Here is a 22,441-nt window from a genome sequence, read left to right as displayed (position 1 = left end):
AGAGGGAAGAAGGGAAGGAGAGGAAGAAAGGAAGGAAGGAAGGAAAAAGGGCACCTAAAACTCAGTCCTTTCATTTCTAAAACAGTTCTCTTCTATCTCAGAAACTGCACTCTATTATACTTTTGGTCTCCCAAAGAGTAAATGCCTTACAAGTAAATGATTCCTCCAAGACATTCACATATAACAGTGTACTATGAAAACCAACAACATAGGCATCATCAGCCTGGGAGCCATTAGAAACACAGAATCTGAGGCTAAAATGATGGCTACTCTTCAGCTGATCTGGGTTCAATTCCCAGCACAACATGGTGACTCATTACCATCTGTATCTCCAGTTCCAGGAGATTCAACACTCTCTTCTGGCACCTGGACACATGTGATGCACAGATATACATGCAGGCAAAACACCTAGACATATAAAATAAAAATAATTTTTAAAGTTAAAAAAAAAACACCACAAAATCTGCTGAGCCTAGTGGGTACACACATTTAATCTCAGCACTCAGTAGACAGAGGCAAGTGGCTCTATCTCTATGAGCTTAATCGCCAGCCTAGCCTACATAGGGAATGCCACAAGAGTCAGGGCTACATGAGACCTTGTATCAGAAGTAGGGGAGAAGGAAGAGAAGAAAGAGAGAGACAGAGAAACACATTCAGAGAAGCTTACGCTCCATTCTCAGACATTTTTAATCAGAAATTAACAACAACAAAAAAAAAAACAACTAGTGACTTAAGTGCACATTAGACTTAGGATATATACAATGGCCAAGTGCTTGCTTAGTGATTCATCCCTGTAACAGGGAGAAAACTATTATAGAACATATTTTTAAAGTAATCACTGAGAAGAAATGCTGTATCTTCTAAGCTCAAGTGTATTGTGGTATTAAAACTAATACGTATAAGCTGCTTTACCAATTTAGATAGTGCAACTCAGCAACAGTCCTCCTTCGCTTCTTTGATACAGGATCTCACTATGTAGCTCTGGTTGGCCTGGAACTCACTGTGTAAACCAGGCTGGCCTCAAACTCAGAGATCTGCCTGCCTCTGCCTCTCTGTCTCTCTCTGTTTCTGTGTCTGTATGTCTCTGTCTCTCTCTTTCTCTGCCTCTGTCTCCTCTGCTTCTCCCTCTCTCCTGCCTCCTGCCTCTCTGCTGCCTCTCTCTCTGCCTCCCTCTGCCTCTCTGCCTCTCTTTGCCTCTCTCTCTGCTTCTCCCTCTCTCCTGCCTCCCTCTGCCTCTCTGCTGCCTCTCTCCCTCCTCTCTGCCCCTGCCCTCCATGTGCTGGGAGTACACCATCACATGCTGCCACCATTATTCCTTCTAATCAAATCCTATCACTCACTGTTTAAGACTCTTTGTTTTTGTTTTGTTTGTTTTCATTAAATCTTCCTGGAAAAAATCTAACCTAAATTATTGAATCATCCTAATATCTGTACCATTTATACATCATTATTTCACAATTATTTCAAGCTTATTTGACCAAGTTCTTTACCTACAAGTGTTAAAGTGTTCCAAACAAAACTCTGAAGACAAGTACTATGTACTAAGAAATTAAATATACAAAAAAGGTAAATATTTTGATGTCTGGTAATTTTAAGTACTATGTCCATATAATTTTCTAAATATCAATAAGTGAGCTTTTATATTTGTAATTGGTTATTCTTGTATTTTGGTAAACCTTCTAGTTCCACCTTTAAGAAGCTTTAGGCCAGGTGTAGTGGCACATGCCTTTAATCCCACCAGTCTGGAGACAGAGGCAGGGGAAGCTGCAGTAGGATGTACTGTATGAGAGAAGAATAAAAGAATAATAATAAAGGAACAATCCTGTACATGAAAAAAGAAAAAAAGAAGAATTTTGGGCCAGGCATGGTGGTTCATGCCTTTCATCCAAACACTCAAGAGGCAAAGGTAGGCAGATCTCTTGAGTTGGAGGCTAGCCTGGTCTGCAGAGTGACTCCTGGGATACATAGAGAAACAAAACAAAGAAACAAGTAAAAGCTTCTCTCAAACTGCTGTCCAAATACCATCTGCATCAGACCATGCCTGTATGTATTAGTCATCATAAGCTACAACCTGCTGAACTAGAATCTCTGGAGGTGGAGTGAGTCCAACAAGGGCCTTTAAATGGTGCTTAGTATGCAAGTTTGAAGGCTTCAGGTAAATAACACAGTTCAAGTATCATCTAGGCACAGCATCCTAACTGATGCACTAGACCTCTGTACTCCCTTCTTTTACCATGAAAGGGTTTCAACATAAACATAATAAAGACCAGACCTCAGCATAAACAGTATTACAAAGGGTTTCCTCCTTCCAAAAGAATCTAAGGATTTAGGTAATACAAATAACCAGATGTAAATGGGTACAAAATAATTATTTTAACACCATTTAATTATCTTCAAGGTTTGGGAAAGCTTTTATCTACAAACCCGATACTAACAGTTTACCTTTAATAGGCTGATCATAATGCTCAACCTTAGCTTCTTCATCTTCAAAGCACTTTACTAGCTAATTATAGCCTAACCCTTTGAGGGTAGGTGTTACTAGTTTCACGACAAAGATATTTCAGAGAGATTATGCAATCTACCCACATCCATTTAGCAATCTGTCAGAGTAATTACAATCCATGAGTAGGAAAAGATCTTAGACTAAGAAAATAAATTCAATTTACAAACATTCATTAAAAACCTACTATGTACAGAAGACATTAAGAGAATTAAAAATGACTTACTTGAAATCAATACAATTCATCAGGTTGATAAAGAGTCACAACAGTGATATTAAGTATCGTAACAGCACAAAATTCTCAAAAATGAAAAACCAGAAATAATAACTAGTAATAGAGACAAAGGTCCCACAGTTAGATCATAAAGTTTGTGGGAATGAACAGTCTTTTCCAATTTTCTTAATAAGACCACCTTTTAGTCTACCTTTTAAGTGAGGGGGGCACCAGGCATATTCCAGGTCTTATTAGTAAGCTCAAAAATGCAGCTGATTCTTTTTTTTTTCCTTTTATTCGTAAAAAAAGAATGCACAGAGGTAGCAGTTACCATGACTGCAGAAAACAAAACTGGGACTGCTTTTTACTAAAAGCCAGCCACTGTCTACCAAGTCCTGAAACGACAGGCATACAAAATGTCCTGAATATTTCTCAAATATCCCAAAAGCAATGGTTAGTATACTGTTTCTAAACAATCATTACAAAATATATTTAAGAACAAAAAAAGACATGCAAGGGACAGTTAGCTACAAGTTACAGAAAAATAAAAACTGTCTACAATAACTTAAATGCACTTCTTTCAAACAGAATTTTCTGGACGATAGTTCTTGTTTTTCATCCTAAAATGGTCTATTACCTAAAAATAAAAAAGAGCTTGAGATTGTGGTCCAGGAATATCATGATATAAAGTTCTAAGTTTGACCTTCAGTAGTAGCGGGCAGTGGAGACAGATACTACACACTCCAAACCGTGACCAAGTAGAGAAAACACCACAGACTTGGAAGTTAGCCTCACTGCAGCACCACCACTATGAATGTGAAACTGCAAAGATGGTTAAAAAGAGGAAGGAACGTATGGTCTCAAGTGTAGATACTTGGTAGCTTTCATCTTCACTGATTCATTCCTTTCACACCACTTATTAGGTGCCTATTCTTGTTTGATATACTAAAGAGTATAATGAATGTGGCAGTCCCTAGCTTTCAAGAAAGTTAAAACCTAATTCCTAGGCATTTAAAAACTTAAGTGCCGGGCTGGAGAGATGGCTCAGCGGTTAGGAGCACTGTCTGCTCTTCCAGAGGTTCTGAGTTCAATTCCCAGCAACCACATGGTGGATCCTAGCCACCTATACTGGGGTCTGATGCCCTCTTCTGGCATGCAGATGTTCACGTAGAACACTCATACATAAAATAAATAATAAATAAAATCTTAAAAAAAAACCTCAGTAGTGCTGAGACTACTGTACAGTGAGGATAATTTTATTTTGTCTCTTTGCAGTGCAAGTCTGTACAAATTAAAATACAGATCTAGCAAGATGACTCTCAGCAGGAAAAGATGCTTTGCCTATAAGCCTGGTAAACTGAATTTCACCCCCAGGATCCAAATGAAGATAAAAAGAAAGAATGGACTACACAAAATTGTCCTCTGATTTCCATGTAGCACATGTGTCCTGCACTCAACTCACAAACACACACACGATCACAAATAAAATTTTTAACTAAAACACAAAAACCTCCAACCCAGTGATTTCACTTGCCCCAAAAAAGAAGAGCGCCATGGTAGTATACAGCACATACCTATAAACCCAGCAACAGAGACAGAGACCTGCTGTTCACCTTCAGTTCACCTTTTCTTCTACAAAATTCCCCAACAACCAAGAGCACATAGCAAGACCCTGTCTCATAAAAGGGGGCAGGAGACAGAGCAGATATCAAGGTCCACAAGGCTATGAGGTACACCTTCTTAGATGTGGAACCTAATAAAGTCAGCCCTGTGTGAGCTAGGCGAAGCTGCAAGTACCAGCAAATGGCTGGCCTTATCCAAGTACCCCCAGGATTTTTATGCTGGTCACTCCCCTGGACAGTGCTTAGGAATAGTCAAGACGTTGCTAGCAAGCCTTTCCAGTAACTGCCACAAGTAGAGCCATAAGAGGTAAATCTCAGCCTGTGCTAGGTCAAAACTGGATTGTGGAACATCTACTAGCCCATGATCATCCACAGTTCCCATGATCAACCCCCATCATGTAATAAAAATTACATTAAAAAAAATCACTGGGCTGGGCTGGACAATCATTGGGAGACAGCTTGCTGCAAAAGTATGAGCACCCGAATTCAAATGCCTAGCACCCACATCAAAAAGACAAAAAGCTAGGCATGACTGTACCTGTAATCCCAGTACAGTGGTGGAGGGCAGAGGGGCAGACACAGGAGGATTGCTGGAGCTTGCCTACCACCAGCCTAGCCAAAAAACAATGAGTCAAGATTTAGTGAGACCACAGAGGAAGATGATGCGGCCAGCCCTGATGAGACCTGATAGGCTAGGCTCAAATAGAAGAGGAGGACCACCTCCCCTATCAGGGACTAGAGGAGGGGTATAGGGGAAGAAAAGGGAGGGTAGGTGGGACTGGGAGGAGACAAGGGAGAGGGCTGCAGCAGGGATACAAAGTGAATAATTTGTAATAAATAAATAAATATTTTTTAAAAAGAATTAAAAAAAAAGATTCAGTGAGAGACCCTGTCTCAAGGAAAGAAAGTGGAGAGTGGCAGAGGGACACATAATGTCCTCTCTGACCTACTCATATGTACACATGGGCATAGGCAGCTGTGCACACACACTCGTGCACACACATAATCAGCGGTCTAGAATACTTTGGAAAACAAGAAAAGAAAAAAGTGACTTCAACAAAAAATAAATAAATAAATAAAGGGTGTTTGGGGCAAGACCTTAAGTGGCACTTTATAAGCAAAATCAAAATAAATTAGAGTAAGGGTAATGAGTTGCTCAAAGCCAGTGATTAAACAAATAATGTTAAATATGTGCAGAAATGTGGGGATACAGGAACTTTGCTCCTAGGCACAGAGACAAAAACGGAAAATCTGGAGTAACCATTATTTTAAGTACATGTATACTCTACTCATTCCTGGGATCTATCTCAAAGCTATTCCCATACCAAATGTACAAGAAGCATTGTATAAAGGTCTTAATTGCAGCAATACTGAAGCAGTCTAAGCACTCACTACTTGAGAGTGCATGATTAAATGCAATGAATACACTCTATGAAAATATTAGACAATTAGACAGTGAATATATGTATCCACAACCACTCAGAGGCTGAAAATAAAGGGTTAAAATCTAAAATGCACTCTGGAGCTAAATATTACTCATAAACTTAAGTACGTGCACATAAACTATGTTCAACTGAGTGATGATAACAGTGATCATTCTTCTGGCACAAGCACAAGCACAGACTGCAGGCAAGTAAGCCCTGCCCTGAGCTAACAAGGACATACAGTCACCCCACCGAATAAGCACTGTTTTCTGTAACCTAGAAAGACTAGTCTTTATTAAAAAGATAAATACCTCATTATTTTTTAACTGTGCTAATGCCTATACAGCGGATCACAAATGAAATATGAAGTACAAAAATGTGCTAACTCATAATAACAAGAAGAAAAGATAATGAAACACATGCATGAAAATATTCTAATGAGGGGCTAGGGATGTAGCTCAGTTAGTAGAATGCTTGCCTAGCATGCATGAGGCACTAGGTTTGATGCCCAGTACTGCCTCAATTAGATGTAGTGGTTCATACTACAATTTCAGCACTCCAAGAGAAGGTCATTGTCAGCTACAAAGCAAGTTTGACGCCAGTACTAGCTATATGAAGCCTCATCAAAAATAAACTAATAGCCCTAACGAAACCTTAACTTTGTGTGTTAACCTAAAAAAAAATTAAAATAACAAAAATATAAGCAAGGCAAGGTGGTACCCTCTCTTCTCCCAGTTCTCAGAGAGAGCAGGGGCAAGTGGATCTCTGTGCGTTCAAAGATAGCCTGGTTCACATAGGAAGATCCAGGCCAGCCATGACTATACACTGAGACTCTCTAGAATAACAATAATAATATATTTCTTTAAAACTCCTTACCTAAATTACTTAGGAATTATAATCATTCATCAAGGTCAACACTTATAAACTAATTATATCAAACAGTAAAACTGTATAGGGATAACTTTACAATTTCTGCTACATTCTCAACCTGTGACTTTTTATTGAAATTTTCTTCTAAAGGTACATAAGGCTCAGACATTAAAATATTAAAAATCCAAAAATCTAGCCAGAACCAATCATGGTAGCCTACATCTACATTCCTTAAGACAATAAAGGAAAAGGAGTACCCAGTTCAAGTCCAGCTTAAGACTTAAAACACAGCAAGACACTGTGTCAACATGAAACAAATAAGGAAATCTAGAGTAAACACTGTACAAAATAAAGCACAGTCTAAAACTATTTTTTACAGTTGTTTATTTCTTATGTGTGCATGTGTGTGGCAGGGTATGGAGAGTTGGTTCTCCTGTTCCATCATGAGGATTTCAGGGACCAAACTCAGCCATCAGTCTTACTGGCTAGTACCTTTACCCAATGAGCCAAATACTTACTAAATGATTCAATTTTATTAATTTTTATTAATTTTATTAATTCATCTTTACTACTTTTAAAAAATATTTGGCTAGCACTAAAGATTTTGCAATAAATAAAAATATTAACAAGAACTTCAATTTTCCTCTATTTCTCTGAAATTCTATTTGTACAAAAATAAAACATGAGGGCTGACAGACAAGTTTTTAAAGTAACTTGAAAATTCAAAGTCCAAAAGTACCAGACCACTCCAATCCTTCTCTGTCAAATACTCTAGACTCTTATGGCAAAACCAGATAATACTAAACTCACTAACCACGGTATGCACGGACACTAGGTAGCCTATGAGAGTAACTCTCTCTAACCACAGGCTTCTGTCAAATCATTACAACAGTATTCTTTTATTTCCTCACTTAATCTAAATTTGCCACCAAATGAGATACCCAAGACTTTAAAAACCTAAAAAGAGACAAGAATGGGTATAAAATTCTGACACAGTGATTAGGCAAATGTAATTTCCAGATGCTTTTGATTCCATACAAAACTCATGCAGGAACTGAGTGTCAAAGTGAAAGCTCTAAAAAAGGCTGATAAATTATCCAAATAAATGTAGACATGAAGGCACCAGCATTCAAAGAAGGGTTAATTACATTTTTATATATGTATTTTTCTCCCTCCCACTAGGCTTTAACAATTAAGAGGCACGCACGGACTTTGTGGTATAGCTACTCCAAGCACTATGCTAAAGGCTGGGCACTCCAGAAGTCATGTGACATTCAAGGATGAAACTGTACAACTACAAGAAGGCCAACTCACACGGACTATGCTGTGAGTGGAATCTACTTGCAGAACACATCAGGCAGTGATGTATGCTTAGCATCCCAGCTCCTTGGGAAGCTGAGATAGAGTACAAGCTCAAGGACAGCCTAAGCAACACAGAAGACCCTATCTCCTTTTAAGCCATATCTCAACAACAAAGAACATGAACGAATTCCACCAAAACATTCAGTAGGTAGAATCCAGAACTGTAATTGATGTTATCTATGTCAATGATTTTTGTCAGAACCAATTCATTCTGTTTTCTCATATGCCTAACACATATACATTTATAGTCCTTAATGCAGGGGCTAAATTTTGGCTTGTCCTCTTTTCTTAAAGTCTTGACACTGGATTTTCACAAAATAAATCACTATTTTCTTATCAATATATTATTCATTCATCCATTAGCAGATACCTATTGAGCATCTATCTTGTTTATGTCAGATACTGGATTAGGTCCTGAATAGAAGAATTAATGGAAATAAAGGGAAAATAAGATACAGTGCCTGCCCTCATGATGCTTACAGCCAATTCTCTCACAAATACCAGGTATACTATCTACAGTTACAGTTACTCAGAGGACCAAGGCAGGAATTCAAGATCAACCTAACCAATATAGCAAGAGCTCTTCTCAAAGAGAAAGACAAACTAAAGAAGAAGAAAACAAAAAGGCCTTTCCCCCCTTGACACAGGTTTTTACATGTAGCCCTGGCTGTTCTGTAACTCACTCTATAGACCAGGCTGGCTTCAAACTTCCAGAGATATGTCTGCCTCTGCCTCTCAAGAGCTGGGATTAAAATACTGGCCAAAAAAAAAAAAAAAAGAGTTTTGTTTTTGTTTTTTTTTTTTCTATTGTTGTTTTGGTACTTGTCTATTCATTGATTTATTTGCTTTTTTGAGAGGGTTTTGGTCTGAGGCTCATGATGGCCTGGATCTCACTATATAGCCAGCCCAGCCATCCTCAAATTCACAAGTGCTAAGATTACAAGCATGAGCCATCATATCCAATTAATTAAGTAAAGACTTTAAACAAAATCTGTTTCATGTATCCACAAAAGTACAAAGCGATATGAAAAACACTTACATATTCATAACTCAAAGGCACCAGAAGTTTATGACAGCAGCATACACTCAAAGTATTTAAACACTAATACGAACTACAACCTGTCATTATATCTAATATCCTTCAAAAAACATATAGACTGGGGGGTGTTTAGGAATAGAGTGTGTACTTAACATGTGCAAAACCCTAGGTTCAATCCTCACTACCTTAAAGGAAAAAAAAATCATCTAGTTGATACTTTTTCTTGGTTTTTGTTTCATTCCGTTTTGTTGTTTGTGAGACAAGGTGTCATAGTGTCATCCAGACTAGCCCCTCAAATTCATAAAATCCTGTTGACTCAGCGATCTGACTGCTAGAAGAACAGACACACACAGCACCATGCCCAGGCTCTCTACTCCATATACACACCTTGGTTTTCTAAGTTTCTCACTGTGTAGCAGTCCCAAACGGTTATAAACTCATTCTGCGCCCTAGGCTGGCCTCATCCTCTTAGCAATCCTGCCAAATTCTCTCTCTCACATGCCCTAATTTCCAGGCATATACCACCACTGCTGGTTCTAGTTGACACAAGCTAATCCATACCAAACAGTTTCTCCACCATATATATGGGATATATTTGTATCCCATATAACATTTTATCCAAACAGAATTAAATCTGTCCTCCTGGGTAAGGCATTTTGCACAAAATTCTCAAGAGGTAAAACATAAATTGTAAAATATTTCTATTATAAAACCAAATACCTAGTATCAAGAGGTAAACTCAAAATTGACTATGCACATAAATGTGTATTTCCTAAACAAAAAGTCCAACAACCTGGAGTAATGTAACACTTTGAGGTGGTCCCTTAAATAGCATCACTTTCCATTGCAATGCAGACATAGTTGGGTTCCAACAGTTCTCAAAAAAGGTGGTAATCCTACCACCTGCCCAGCTGGCTACCAGAAATCATAATTTATCAATAATGGGGTATATAAAAACATCCAGTAAAGGCTCTAAGGACCTATCAAAAGATGTGTAGAATACTTGCTTACTCTGGGTTCTAGCCCCAGCATCAAAAACAAACAACAAAAGGCAATTAAAACCCTAAGTAGACACTTCTCAAAAGAAGACATACAAATGATTAATGGACATACTGAAGATCTGTTAAGTATTACTCATTTAAAAAATACAAAATTAAAAAAAAATAGTCCTGGGGATGGTGGCACAAGTCTTTAATCCCAGCACTCAGAAGACAGGTGGATCTCTGTGAAATCTACAAAGCAAGTACACAATAGGGGTGGGAGGGAAGCTTGACAATCTGAGTTTGATCCCTGAAACTCATAGTGTAGTGATCAGAACCAATTCCTGAAAGTTCTCCTCTAGCCTCCACACATGTGCTATAACACACAAACTAGTAAGTGTAATAATTTAATGAAATACCATTCCACATAGAATAGCTATAAAAAAATACTTTTGTGGTGGTGGGATATAGTGATAATTCTGGAATTTTTGTTTCTTTAATAGCACAGAAATAATAGCCAGAATCTGGAAACAACCTAGATGTCCCTCAACTGAGGAACGGATACAGAAATTGTGGTACCTTTACGCAACAGAATACTACTCAGAAATTAAAAACAAGAAAATCATGAAATTTGCAGGCAAAAGGTCATCCTGAGCGAGGTATCCCAGAAGCAGAAAGACATATATGGTATATACTCACTTATAAGTGGATATTAGACATGTAATATAGGATAAACATACTAAAATCTATAGTCCTAAAAAAGCTAAACAACAAGGAGGACCCTAGAGAAGATGCTTAATCCTCATTCAGAAGGGAAAACAGGCTAGACATCAGAAGTAGAAGACAAGGAACAGGACAGGAGCCTTCCACAAAGGACCTCTGAAAGACTCTACCCACCAGGGTATGGAAGGAGATACAGATTCTAAGACTCATAGTCAAACTTTGGGCAGAGTGCCGGAAACCTCATGGAAGCACAGAGAGAGAGAAAGACCTGAAGGGAACAGGAATTCCACAAGGAGAACAACAGAGTCAAAATACCTGGGCCCAGGGGAGCCTGCAGAGACTGATACTCCAACCAAGGACCATGCATGGAGAGGACCTAGACTAGACCCCCTGTCCAGAAGATTGCCCATAGGCTACTCAGTTTCCAAATGTGTTCCCTAGTAGGGGTACAGGGGCTGTCTCTGACATGAAGTCAGTGGCTGGCTCTTTGATCACCTCCCCCTGGGGGGGTTGGGGGGTGTGCAGCCATGCCAGGCCACAGAGCAAGAAAATGCAGCCAGTCCTGATGAGACCTGATAGGCTAGGGTCAAACAGAAAGAGAAGTCCATTATTAGGGGACTAGGAAAAGGGAATAGGTGGAGAAAGAGGGTGGGTGAGACTGGGAGGAGATAAGGGAGGGGCTTACATATGCAGTGGGGATACAAAGTGAATAGATTGTAAATTAATACACAGAAATATGCCGGGAGGTATGGCGCATGCCTGTAATCCCAGCAGCCAGGGAGGCAGAAGCAGGCAGATCTCTGAGAGTTCAAAACCAGCCTGGTCTACAAAGCAAGTCCAGGCCAGCCAAGGCTACACAGAGAAACACTGTCTTAAAAAAACCAAAACCAAACAAAAACTAGAGATATAAGAATATGTTTTTGTTTTAATCTCACGTGTGGGGATATGGGGCTGCTTCACAGCAGCTGAGTATGATTTGCCAGCTGCAAATAGTTTCTGCAATTGTGTGCCATTTGGAATTCTGGGAACTTTTCAGAGAGTATATAAATGCTAGAGCCCTGCTAGGCAGGGTTGGTGATTGTGGATCATTCAGGGAGGTCGCTGCAGTTTGTTGGTAGTATTGCTCAGAGAAGGAACAAGATGAAATCAGAGCCAAGCATCTCCACCTCTCCCCTCTATCCTTCTTTCTCTAGCTAATGAAAAAAGTGAAACTGGGTGGGGATAAAGGGTGGGAAAAATAAGAACCCACAAAGTAGCAAAGACCAAAGTGTGATTCTAGACAGTGTCTCACTATACAGGTCTAGCTATCCTGAAACTCATTACATAGACCAGTCAAATCAGGCTGGCCTCTAACTCATAGCTATCTGCCTGCCTCTGCCTCCTGAGCCTAAAGGCTTTCTCCACTACACCCTGACTAAAAAAAAATTATTCTTAAAACATCTAGCAAGTGTTAGGTTGTGGTGGTGTATACCTTAGACCCAGCAGTAGGGAGGCAGAGGTATCTCTGCATTCGAGGCCACCCTGGTCTACATAGCACATTCCAGAACATTCAGGGCTACACAGAGAAACCTTTAAGGGGAAAAGAAGATATCCATCAAATGTTGGTGAGGATGCAATCAAAGGGACCCCTATTTTATTTCATTAATGGAAAGGTAAAACAACAGAGGACCCTCAAAACAATAAAAATGGAACTATCATATAATTCAGCAATCTCAACTCTGTATATTTACCCAAAGGAACTGAAATTAAGATTTCAAAGAGGTGTGCCAGGCGTTGTAGCCCACACCTTTAATCCCGGCACACAGAAAACAGAAGCAGGCAGATCTCTGAGTTCAAGGCCAGCCTGGGCTACAGAGGAAGCTCCAGAACAGCCAGGGCTACAGAAAAATCCTGTTTTGAAAAGAAAAATATTTCAAAAAAGGTAACTGCATTCCCATATCTACTGTAGCATTATACACAACAGCAAAGATATAAAAACAATATAAATGTCACATGCCAGACAAATAAATAAATACAGTGTATACACAGTGGAATATTATTCAACATTTAAGGAAATTCTTTCATTTACAACACAGCAAACTTAGAGCACATTATGCTAAGTGAACTAAGCCAGACATGAAAAGATACTGTATGATCTCATTTGTATGTACAACAGAAGACAGACAAACTCAAATATGCAGAATGAACAAGGGTGATTGCCAAGAGCTAAAGGGATAAAGAACAGGGAGGCAGTGGTCAAAGCCAACAAAGTTTCATTTATGCCAGATAAATAATTCTAGAAAGCTACTATACAGCATATTGACTACAGCTAAAAATATTCCATCACACTCAAATAGAAATACACTGTATCATACCTACAAAGAAATGCACTGTGTCAAAGAGAAAAGGAAATAATTGTATCATTTCTAAAAATAAGATTTATAACAATGGAAGTATTAAAGAGGGCAGGAATGGTATGGAAGTGATTACTGTGCCTGTGGTTTTCATAGTGGTGACAATTTATTCTTAATCCCCAAACTCCTTGAGCTGAGTAATAATAGGTGCTGGAATGCTAGCACATGTATGCAATCCCACCACTCATACCCAGCAGAGGCAGGAAGATCAATCGCCACAAGACCAGGACAGCTCTGTCTACCTAGCAGATTTCAGTCCAGCCAAAAATATAAGCAAGACCCTATCTCAAACAAACAAACGAAAAAAAATTAATTTAAGTTAAAAAATATATTTAAAGGCAGGCAGATCTCTCAGTCTGAAAACAGCCTGGTCTACAGAGTGAGTTCCAAGATATCTAGGACTACATGAAAAACACACTCCTTCTAAAAAAATAAAAATAAATAAAAATGACAAATAAATTTAAAAGTAGAAAAACGAATATTTAAAAAAAATCATCCCAGTACATTCAGAAGGCACCCTAGTTTAACTGCTTCCCTACACAGACACCACTTAAGAAAAAGACAAGGGCTACAGAGATGGCTCCATGGTTAAGAGCACTGGCTGTTCTTTCCAAGGGAGCCGGGTTCCATTCCCAGAACTCAAATGGCAGCTAATAACTGTAATTCCAGTTCCAAGGGATCTGCCATCCTCACCCACACACATACAGAACACCAATGACATAAAATAAAAAGAAGATTTTTTTTTTACTTCTTTTAAAGTAAAATTTTACTTTAAAAAAAAATTTAAGTCAAAACTCTAGGAATAACCCTTGTTGGTATGATTTTCTGAGGCAAATGAACAAATAACAAGTAAAATGAATGACATTTTAAAAATCATGAGAAGGGAAGAAAAGTTAATATAAAATGTAGAAAACAGCACAAAAGTAGGAAATAAAGGAACTTCTTAATCACTATCCTACAAAGAGGAATACACTTCTTACTATAAAAAGGCAGATCTTCTAAAGCAACAAAGTAGTAATCCAATTCCCATCAAATTAGGCTTTGCAGACAGGAAGAAACGTCTGTTAGAGACCCCACAGTAGTAAACAGCATGTTTAAGCACCAAAAAGAGTAAACTAGGAGAGCTAAATTCCTGTAACACAGACAAATTAATCAATTCACTTCAGGAATACACAACAAAGAAATACATGTTTTGGATACGTAACACTGCATAAACATAATAAATTCAGACCTGTAACTTTTCCTCTTCTACAGGTTCAATAGCTCACAGTAAGAGATAAGAATATCTCCAAAATTTCTCCAAAAGCAATCAGAACTATCATCTGCTATAGCTATAACATAAGTCCCATTACGATGAAAGGCGAATATTTCAAAGTAAATCTTAAGAGCCAACTGTTTACGGTCTGTTAAAACACTTTAAAAAAGAGTTCACAAAATAATGTTTCATTAGTACCCTTCTAGAAAAACATCATCTTTCATTCCTCTGGCCATTTAAAAGCTACCAAGTGTTCATTTCTACATTAGACTATTGATTCTTTGCCTTTTAACATCTCCATAACAGCTGCCTGACAAATTACCTCACCTTATTCCTCAGGGGGTAAGGACAGCATGAGATCCCTGAATTCAAAAATGGGACCACAAACTGATCAGTGAGAGATGAGCTAATTGCCTCCGATGAGTTGACACTGCTCTAAAAGACTAAGCATTTATGGCATGATACAATTACATGCTTACCCTCTAAATATTTTATTTGCACTTAAGTGTAGAGGACACACTGTTCCTTAAAATTATTTAAGAATGTGATAGCAATAGTAAGGTGGAAAATTTGTACATTACAATAGTTTCTACAGAAAAAAATCTTCAGAATACTCAGCTCAACCAAAAAGAACTATACACTCCTAGAAGTCTACTAAATTAAGACAGCTCAAAAATACTTTCCAGATATCTCACAAAAAAAAAAAAAAGATTTCCAAAGACACAATACATATATTTCATAGCTGGTAAAATATTTCTGTTGTACCTTAAGACTCATTCTGATTAGTGTCAAAACAGTATAAAACACAGAGAAAACATATAAACAAGCAAATACAGAACCTTGCATATTATAAGTAACAAAAATGAATTTAAAGGAATATTTTAAATAACCACTGTTTGGCCAAATGCCTCTTAGAAAGTTAACCTCTTTCTAGGCAGAAGCAACCCACCTCTGAATTCAGAACCAATTTCATAGCAACACCAACTTCTCGCTAACTTTAAAGTGACATTTGTGCTAGCTTCATGTTTTACATTATGGGTGATAAAAGCTCAGGATCTCAGATCTCATCTTTATAAAGAACTAAAGCATCTCTTGCTTCTTAAAGTGTCACTTCTCCAACTGTACGGACCGCAACAGTGCTAGTTTGGGTTTTGTAAGCCATTTCCTTAACAGAAATGTAGAAACCATGTCACTTTGGAATGACAGTGCCCATTCAACCCGTTTCTTTCTTTCTCACTCCTTTTGTGACTTGAAAGTCCTCTGCTCTTCTGCTCTTTACTAAAACCTTAGCTGGACTGGCTCACCCTACAGCTTACAGCACCACCGTGTCTGTTCTGCCTTGCCTAGAGAGGCGTTATGCGTTGGTTTTGTTTTTAAAGTTGGTGTCAGAGCAGCTACAAACTTTTTTCAGCTTCCCTGCCTGCCTGCCAACTGGAGCTCTGTTCACTTCCTCACCAACTTGAACCACCCCCAAACTAAGTAAACTCAGTTAGACAGCGGCAAGAACTGACACACTTTCAAGAAAGGTCTGACACCGAAGAAAACTTTCACTTCTCTTTTCTCCCCTTTCCAAGCCAGGGACTACAGCCTTACATTCTGGCGTCCTCCAGAATTCCCCTCTGAAGCAGGGCAAGGACACGGATGGCTGACGGTACAAATGTTCCCGAAAAGGACCCCAAGAGCCCTCTCCCGCGGACTCAAACGCTGTTCTTTACACAAAAGAACCGGGCCGGCACAGCTAAGGTGCTGGAGTCGCGGCCCTTCGGTGGCTGCCACCCTCCACCGCACCCGCAGACGGTCTCCGGCCAGACAAAGCCCGGGCGGCCGGGCCGGCACTCGCAAGCCTCGGCCGCGGGCCGCCGCTCTTACCCGGGCCTCGTCCAGGGCGCCAGCGCTTCCCCCAGCCTTGGCTGCCGGGCAGCTGGCCGCGCGCGTCTTGGAGGAGCGGGTCCGAGACGAGATGAAATGGCTGCTGCCGCCGGTCGCCCCCGGCTCCGCTCCGGCCCCAGGCCCAGGCCCAGGCCCAGGAGACTTGGACCCAAGAAGGCGCAGAGAGCTCTTCCGGGTGTTCACCATGGTCCAGCCAGGGGGACCGGGTCCACGCCGCGCCCGCCGCTCCCGGGAGAGGCGAGGAAGGCCGGCCCGCCGGCGGGCAGGGGCCAGCGGAGCCTTGCCGGGCCGGCTCTCGTTGCCTCTCCGGGACGCAGGCCACGACAAGCAAGAGCGGAGTAGAAGCCAGCGGCGGCGCGAGGAGGCGGGGAGCGGGAGGCGGAAGCAAGGCTGCAAGCCGGCCGCACAGACCCTGCGCCCGCTCAGCCTTCCTCAGCGGGAGCCGAGCGGAGCCGCCATGTCGGCCCCTTTCTCTCTCGTTCCCTCTCAGCTCCGTGCGTCAAGGCTCTGGCGCCGCAGGGCCGACAAGGCCGCTTCCGGCCGCGGCCGCTGCGGGGCGCTGCAAGGACGCGCAGCCCTTCCCTCTCCGCCGCTTCCGCAGGCCCCGCCCCGACGTGACGTCAGTGCTCGGCGGGGAGCCGGGGGGAGGCGCTCTGGCCTGTGAGCTCGACATTGCCTAGGTCTCTCGGGCCTGTCTAGACTGGAGGATGGGCAGAGTACTAGGGCGCGGGACGAGTTTCCGCGTGGAACGTAGTCCGGACCCTTCAACGCCCGGCCAGGACCGAGGACCCCAGATTCCGGCGACTCCTGCGGTGGCCTGGATGACGCAAAGAACGGCCGACCCAGCCCGGGGGAGCGCGGACTAGAAGGGGGACTTGAGAGGAGGGCGCGGTGCGGGGAGTTCGAATTGCCTAGCTACTTAAGGCAAGACCCTTAATGAACTTGAGCTGCACTTTGCATGACTGTCCAAATTATAATGGCCGCGGATGAAAGAAACGTCTTCGTAGTCCACTGAAGGTAAACTAAAGAAAGCACCTTAGGAATCCTGCTTCTTTTTTTAACTCCCTGTAGAGACTAGGCTGGCCTTGAGCTCTTAGGGGTCTGCCAGTCTCTGCCTCCTCAATTTTGGGATTAAAGGGGTGAACCACTAAACTCTGGAAGAGCCCTGCATCTTTAAACAAAGTGAGGCAATGTTGTTTCCTGTGACCTTAGCCAGATCTGCTGAAGTGATTTCAGCAGCCTCGTTTATCTCCATCCCAGAATTAAGACAAAGCACTTGCGAAGAAAAAAGCAAAGTACACATAATATGAAAAGATCTGCTGTTATGGAGGGAAGAATGATCGTTCATTTCAAAACATCAGTTTGTTAGAGACAGAGAGCCTACTCTTTATTTGGGCAGAAATTCCTCTGATTATTATATACTGAGATATGAAAGAGTGAATAAATTCCTGTAAAAACCAAGCAGCTTCATAGTTACAGCAATTTAGCCATGTCAGTCCCCAGACATAAAATTAATGAGCCTCGTTCAGTCCTCACAATAGAATGTCTGTTTCCAGAATAGTCTGAATTCCAGAAAAACAAACATTTGGGAGGCAGATGAAGTGGCTTCTATATGAATTCAAAGCCAGCTTGGTCTACATAGTGAATTCCAGGAGGCAGAGCTACAAAGTGAGATCCTCTGGTTCACTGAAAAAAGGACAAGGAACCAGTAAACTGCAGTGTGATATGGTAAGAGGCAAGGGCCCCTCTTCAAACAACTATTTAAGGAAAGCCTCTAGAGATGCATTTTGAACCACAAAATTAGGGGAAAGACATCGGGGGAAAAAAAAGAAAGAAAAGCTTGGAGAACATAGAACACAGTTGTCTGTACTAGAGAAAAGATAAGTCAATAAAATACTTTTCGAGTCAGGGTTTCTCTGTGTAGCCTTAGCTGTCCTGGACTCTATTTGTAGACCAGTCTGGCTTCAAACTCACAGATTTGCCTGCCTCTGCCCCCCTGAGTGTTGGGATTACAGGTGTGTGCCACTATGCCATGCAATAAAATACTACTTTTAAGTTTTATTTAATACTATATTCAAATAAGACTTGGGGATATAGTATGGCAGAACTATGACTACAGTGTATAATCCTCTTCCCATGTCAAACTAGCACAATAAAAAGAAAAAAATACCACTATTAACAAGATACTAAGTGGTTATTTGGGAATAATCAAAAGCTAAGCCCTAGAGGGAAGTAAGACAAAGTTCTACAGATCACTTTTGTTTCTAACATATTTGTCCTATCCCAGTGAACTCAAGAAACTTTATAGTCTCTTTATTGAGAGATGAAAAGGAGCTGCGTATGGTGACACAGGTCTGTAATCCCAGCACTCAGGAAGCTGAGCCAAGACAATTTCAATTTTAAAGCCAGCCTAGAGTATGCAGCAAGTTGAATGTTAGCCTGGGCTACACTTCAAGAGCCTATCTGTTTTAGGAAGAAGAAGAAGAAGAAGAAGAAGAAGAAGAAGAAGAAGAAGAAGAAGAAGAAGAAGAAAGAAGAGAAGGAGGAGGGGGAGGGGGGGAGGGGGAGGAGGAGGAGGAGGAGAGGAGAGGAAGAAGAAGAAGAAGAAGAAGAAGAAGAAGAAGAAGAAGAAGAAGAAGAAGAAGAAAAGCATTCAAGTCAAGTGTGCCACCACCTTCACTCCCAGCCATTTGTTTTATTGCTAAATTGCCCAGGCTAGTATATGTACAAACTTGTAATCTTCGTTTTTCAGTATCCTTGGCAACTGGAATCACAAACATGCACCACCAGAATGGCTATGAAAAAATACTCTTTTAATGATGTTAGGACAGTTGGATATACCTTTATGAATAAAAACTCTTTACTCATGTATAAAGATCAAATTGATTAGAGACATGCATAAAGCTGTTAACTTCTTTAACTCATTTTGTTGTTGTTGTTTTCGAGAAAAGGTTTCTCTATGTAGCCTTGGTTGTCCTAGACTCACTTTGTAGCCCTGACTGTCCTGGAACTCACTCTAGATCAGGCTGGCCTAGAACTCAAGGAGATTTGCCTGCCTCTGCCTCCCCGAGTGGTAGGAATACAGGTGTGCTCCATCTTGCCTGGCTTAACTCAAAAATTTTATAATCATGGGATAAGAAGACGTTTCTTAGGCAGAGGCAGGTAGATCTCTTGAGTTCAAGGCCAGTCTGGTCTACAGAGAAAGTTCTAGAACAGCCAGGGCTACAAAGAAACCCTGTGTCAAGAAGAAGAGGAAGAGGAGGAAGAAGAAGAAGAAGAAGAAGAAGAAGAAGAAGAAGAAGAAGAAGAAGAAGAAGACATTAAAGGATAAAAATACAAAAATATAAACTATTTAAAAAGATAATAAATTATCTAAATTAAAATAAAAAAGCATTTGGCCTCAAACTAAGATCTACCTGCCTCTGCCTCCCATGAGCTGGGATTAAAGGTGTGCGCCATCCCACTTACCTTCACTGCTGGCTGCCCAGAGCATTTCTAAGTATCCCTAGGCCTAGGCCAGGAAGCTTCTAGCCTCTGTGCACTCTAATCTTCTGCAAGCCTAGACTTTGGAGGCTTCAGCTTCCAGCCTCCATCTGCTCACCTAGGCCTAGGATGTTTTTAGCCTCTAAGACTTACTGTTGAAGAAACTATTATTATTGGGTCCTGTGCAAGAGCAGCAAGCACTCTTAACAGCTGGGCCATCTCTCCAGCCCTAAAAGAAGTATTTAAGGAGAACTATCAGGAGGGCTGAAGAGATTGCCCAGCAGCTAAGCATACTTACTTGAAGAGGGCCCAGTTAGAGTCCAGTTCTTTCTGAACTCTTAGCTGTTCTGGCTCAAAATTCCTCTCCAAGCTGACTGATTTCAAATTGGCTTCTCTTAGCTTCTCACTGAATTGCTTTGCTTGGGAAAACTGCCTCTGAACTCCACTGTACTTTACTGACTGCACAAACTCTACAGTATTCCTGTACTGTACTCTCTTCTTCCGTACTCTCTCTACACTGTTCTTAAGTAGCTTCTTTCATGTCTGTTCTTGTGAGAGTTGGGCATATCCTATCTCTGACTCATTCTGCCAAATCTTTCTCTGATTTATCACTTTGTCCCTCAATTAGATGTCATTGTTTGGGATTAAAGGTGTGTGCTAAAGGTGTGTCTGTGTTCAGTCAGACCACTCAGATTTAGGTCTTTGGATGTGATCCCTTTCGAGAGTAGCCATGTTGCTGGATTAAAATTCCTCTACAAGAGAGATCTGTCTGCCTCTGCCTCCCAAGTGCTAGGATTAAAGGTTTAAAAGATACCCTTTAAAAAAACAAAAAACAAAACCTGGAGAATAATCCCTAGGACCTTAAAAATGCTAGACAGTACCCAGCATGTGGGAGGCAGAGACAAGTAGATCTCTGAATTTTTGGCTAGTGTAGTCTACATAGTAAGTTTTGGGCAAGCCAGAACTATAAATGCTGAGTGTGAGACAAATGGTTCACCATTTAGAGACATCCCTAACCCTAATTTTTTTTTAATACTTATTTTATTTTATATGTAGGTTCTGTTTACATGCAACGGATAGATGCAGTGGCAGCAGAGGTCAGAAGAGGGCATCACATACCATGAAAGTGAAGTAATAGGCAGTTGTGAGCCATCAGGTAAGCAGTAGGACTCTAACCTGGGCCCTCTTCAAGTAAGTAAGTACGCTTAGCTGCTGGGCATTCTCTTCAGCCCTCCTGATAGTTCTCCTTACACACTTCTTTTAGGGCTGGAGAGATGGCCCAGCTGTTAAGAGTGCTTGCTGCTCTTGCACAGGACGCAATTGGGTTCCCAGCACCCACATCCTGGTAGGTCATAACAACGGGTGGATATCAAGCACTCTTGATACGGGTGGACCGTAGCCCTATTCTAGCCAAGTTTGGCCTCCTCAGGTACCCTCAAATATGCATGAAGACTCACATAGGCATAAATAAGGTTTGAAGAAAATAAGTCTTAGCCAGGTGGATCTCTGTGAGTTCGAGGCTAGCCTGGTCTACAAAGTGAGCCCAAGAAGCCAAGGCTACACAGAGAAACCCTGTCTCAAAAAGAAGAGGAGGAGAAGTCTTTCACTAAAGGAAAACTTCAGTGCACAAAGTCAACAATAAAAAAAAAAAAAAAAAAAAAAAACTAAAAATGGCTTTTTGTGCATGATGGTACCTATAACCCAGCATTTTCAAGATTGAGTTGAAAGGATTTTGAGGTAGACACTAGCCTGAGCTAAAGAGCCAGCTTTGGGCAGCCTGAGTTACACCACAGCCTGACTGTGGTGGTACACCCCTTTAATCCCAGCAGCATTCAGGAGGCAGGGGCAGGTGGATTGCAGTGAATTCGAGGCTAGCCTGGTCTACAGAGCAAGTTCCAGGACAGCCAGGGCTACACAGAGAAACCATGTCTTGGGGCAGAGGGGGTGATATAATAGTTAATATTTTATTATTAAAAATAATAAATTATTTATTTATTATAAATAATAATTTCTATTTGGACTCATAGTATAACCCATGCTGCCCTCAAGCTCATAACTTTCATGCCTCAGACTCCCAAGTACTAGGATTACATAGTGTGTGCCGCTATGCTCAGTTAATCTTCATTGTCTACTTGATTGGACTGAGATGACTGAGACAGTTAGATCCTGAGGGCTCTGATGTAATCAGGGGTTTAATCTACTGGTGGATTACAATTCAAATAGACTGTAGTGAGATGGCAGAGCAGTGGCAGGTGAGGGCTGGTTGAAAGAAGGGGGTTTCTGGGTCATGCCTTTGAGGAGTACATCTGGGCCCCTTCCTGTTATTGTCTGCCACACAGTCTTGCTGTCATGATGCTCTGCCTCACCAAGGCCCACAGCAACTGATCAAGCTGGCCATGGACTGAACCTTTGAAATCATGAGCCAAAATGAATCTTTTCTCCACTAAGTTGATTTTCTCAGGTATTTGTCATGTGATGAAAAGCTAATCAACATAAATAAGCAATGGTAGTTTCTTCAAAAAGGATATTCCCAATAAAGGAAAAGCAAGATACTACAAAGCTATAAGGAATTCCTCAGTAGAGAGATGATCCTGAGATGCCAGCCAGGAGACTATTTTTAAGCTTGATGCATGTGAAGAAACACTAAGGTTTCTTCAAAGCAAAATTTATGACATGAAACATGAGA

At 40.9% G+C, this 22,441-nt stretch overlaps 2 protein-coding genes across 4 annotated transcripts in view; one reads left to right on the top strand and one right to left on the bottom strand.

Moving 5' to 3' along the window:
* The window catches only part of Atad2b (ATPase family AAA domain containing 2B), a 127,342-nt gene extending 110,533 nt beyond the window's left edge, over positions 1–16,809 (bottom strand). Inside the window, exon 1 of one of the 2 annotated variants that reach the window (XM_021644967.2) lies at positions 16,252–16,809. In XM_021644967.2, the coding sequence (XP_021500642.1) occupies positions 16,252–16,458 (207 nt within the window). In that variant the 5' untranslated portion in view covers positions 16,459–16,809. The remainder of the gene's footprint in view (positions 1–16,251) is intronic. The other variant, XM_021644968.2, reaches the window with a different exon arrangement.
* Positions 16,810–16,942: 133 nt separating this feature from the next.
* The window catches only part of Ubxn2a (UBX domain protein 2A), a 37,506-nt gene continuing 32,007 nt past the window's right edge, over positions 16,943–22,441 (top strand). The window contains exons 1-2 of one of the 2 annotated variants that reach the window (XM_060365542.1): positions 16,943–17,289; positions 20,812–20,911. The gene's annotated coding sequence lies outside the window, so the exon portion shown is untranslated. The remainder of the gene's footprint in view (positions 17,290–20,811; positions 20,912–22,441) is intronic. The other variant, XM_060365547.1, reaches the window with a different exon arrangement.

This window comes from Meriones unguiculatus, chromosome 1, assembly GCF_030254825.1.
Source record: "Meriones unguiculatus strain TT.TT164.6M chromosome 1, Bangor_MerUng_6.1, whole genome shotgun sequence".
Lineage (NCBI taxonomy): Eukaryota > Metazoa > Chordata > Mammalia > Rodentia > Muridae > Meriones > Meriones unguiculatus.
The sequence above is the reverse complement of the archived record's forward strand: the minus strand, read 5'-3'. Positions and strand labels throughout refer to the sequence as shown.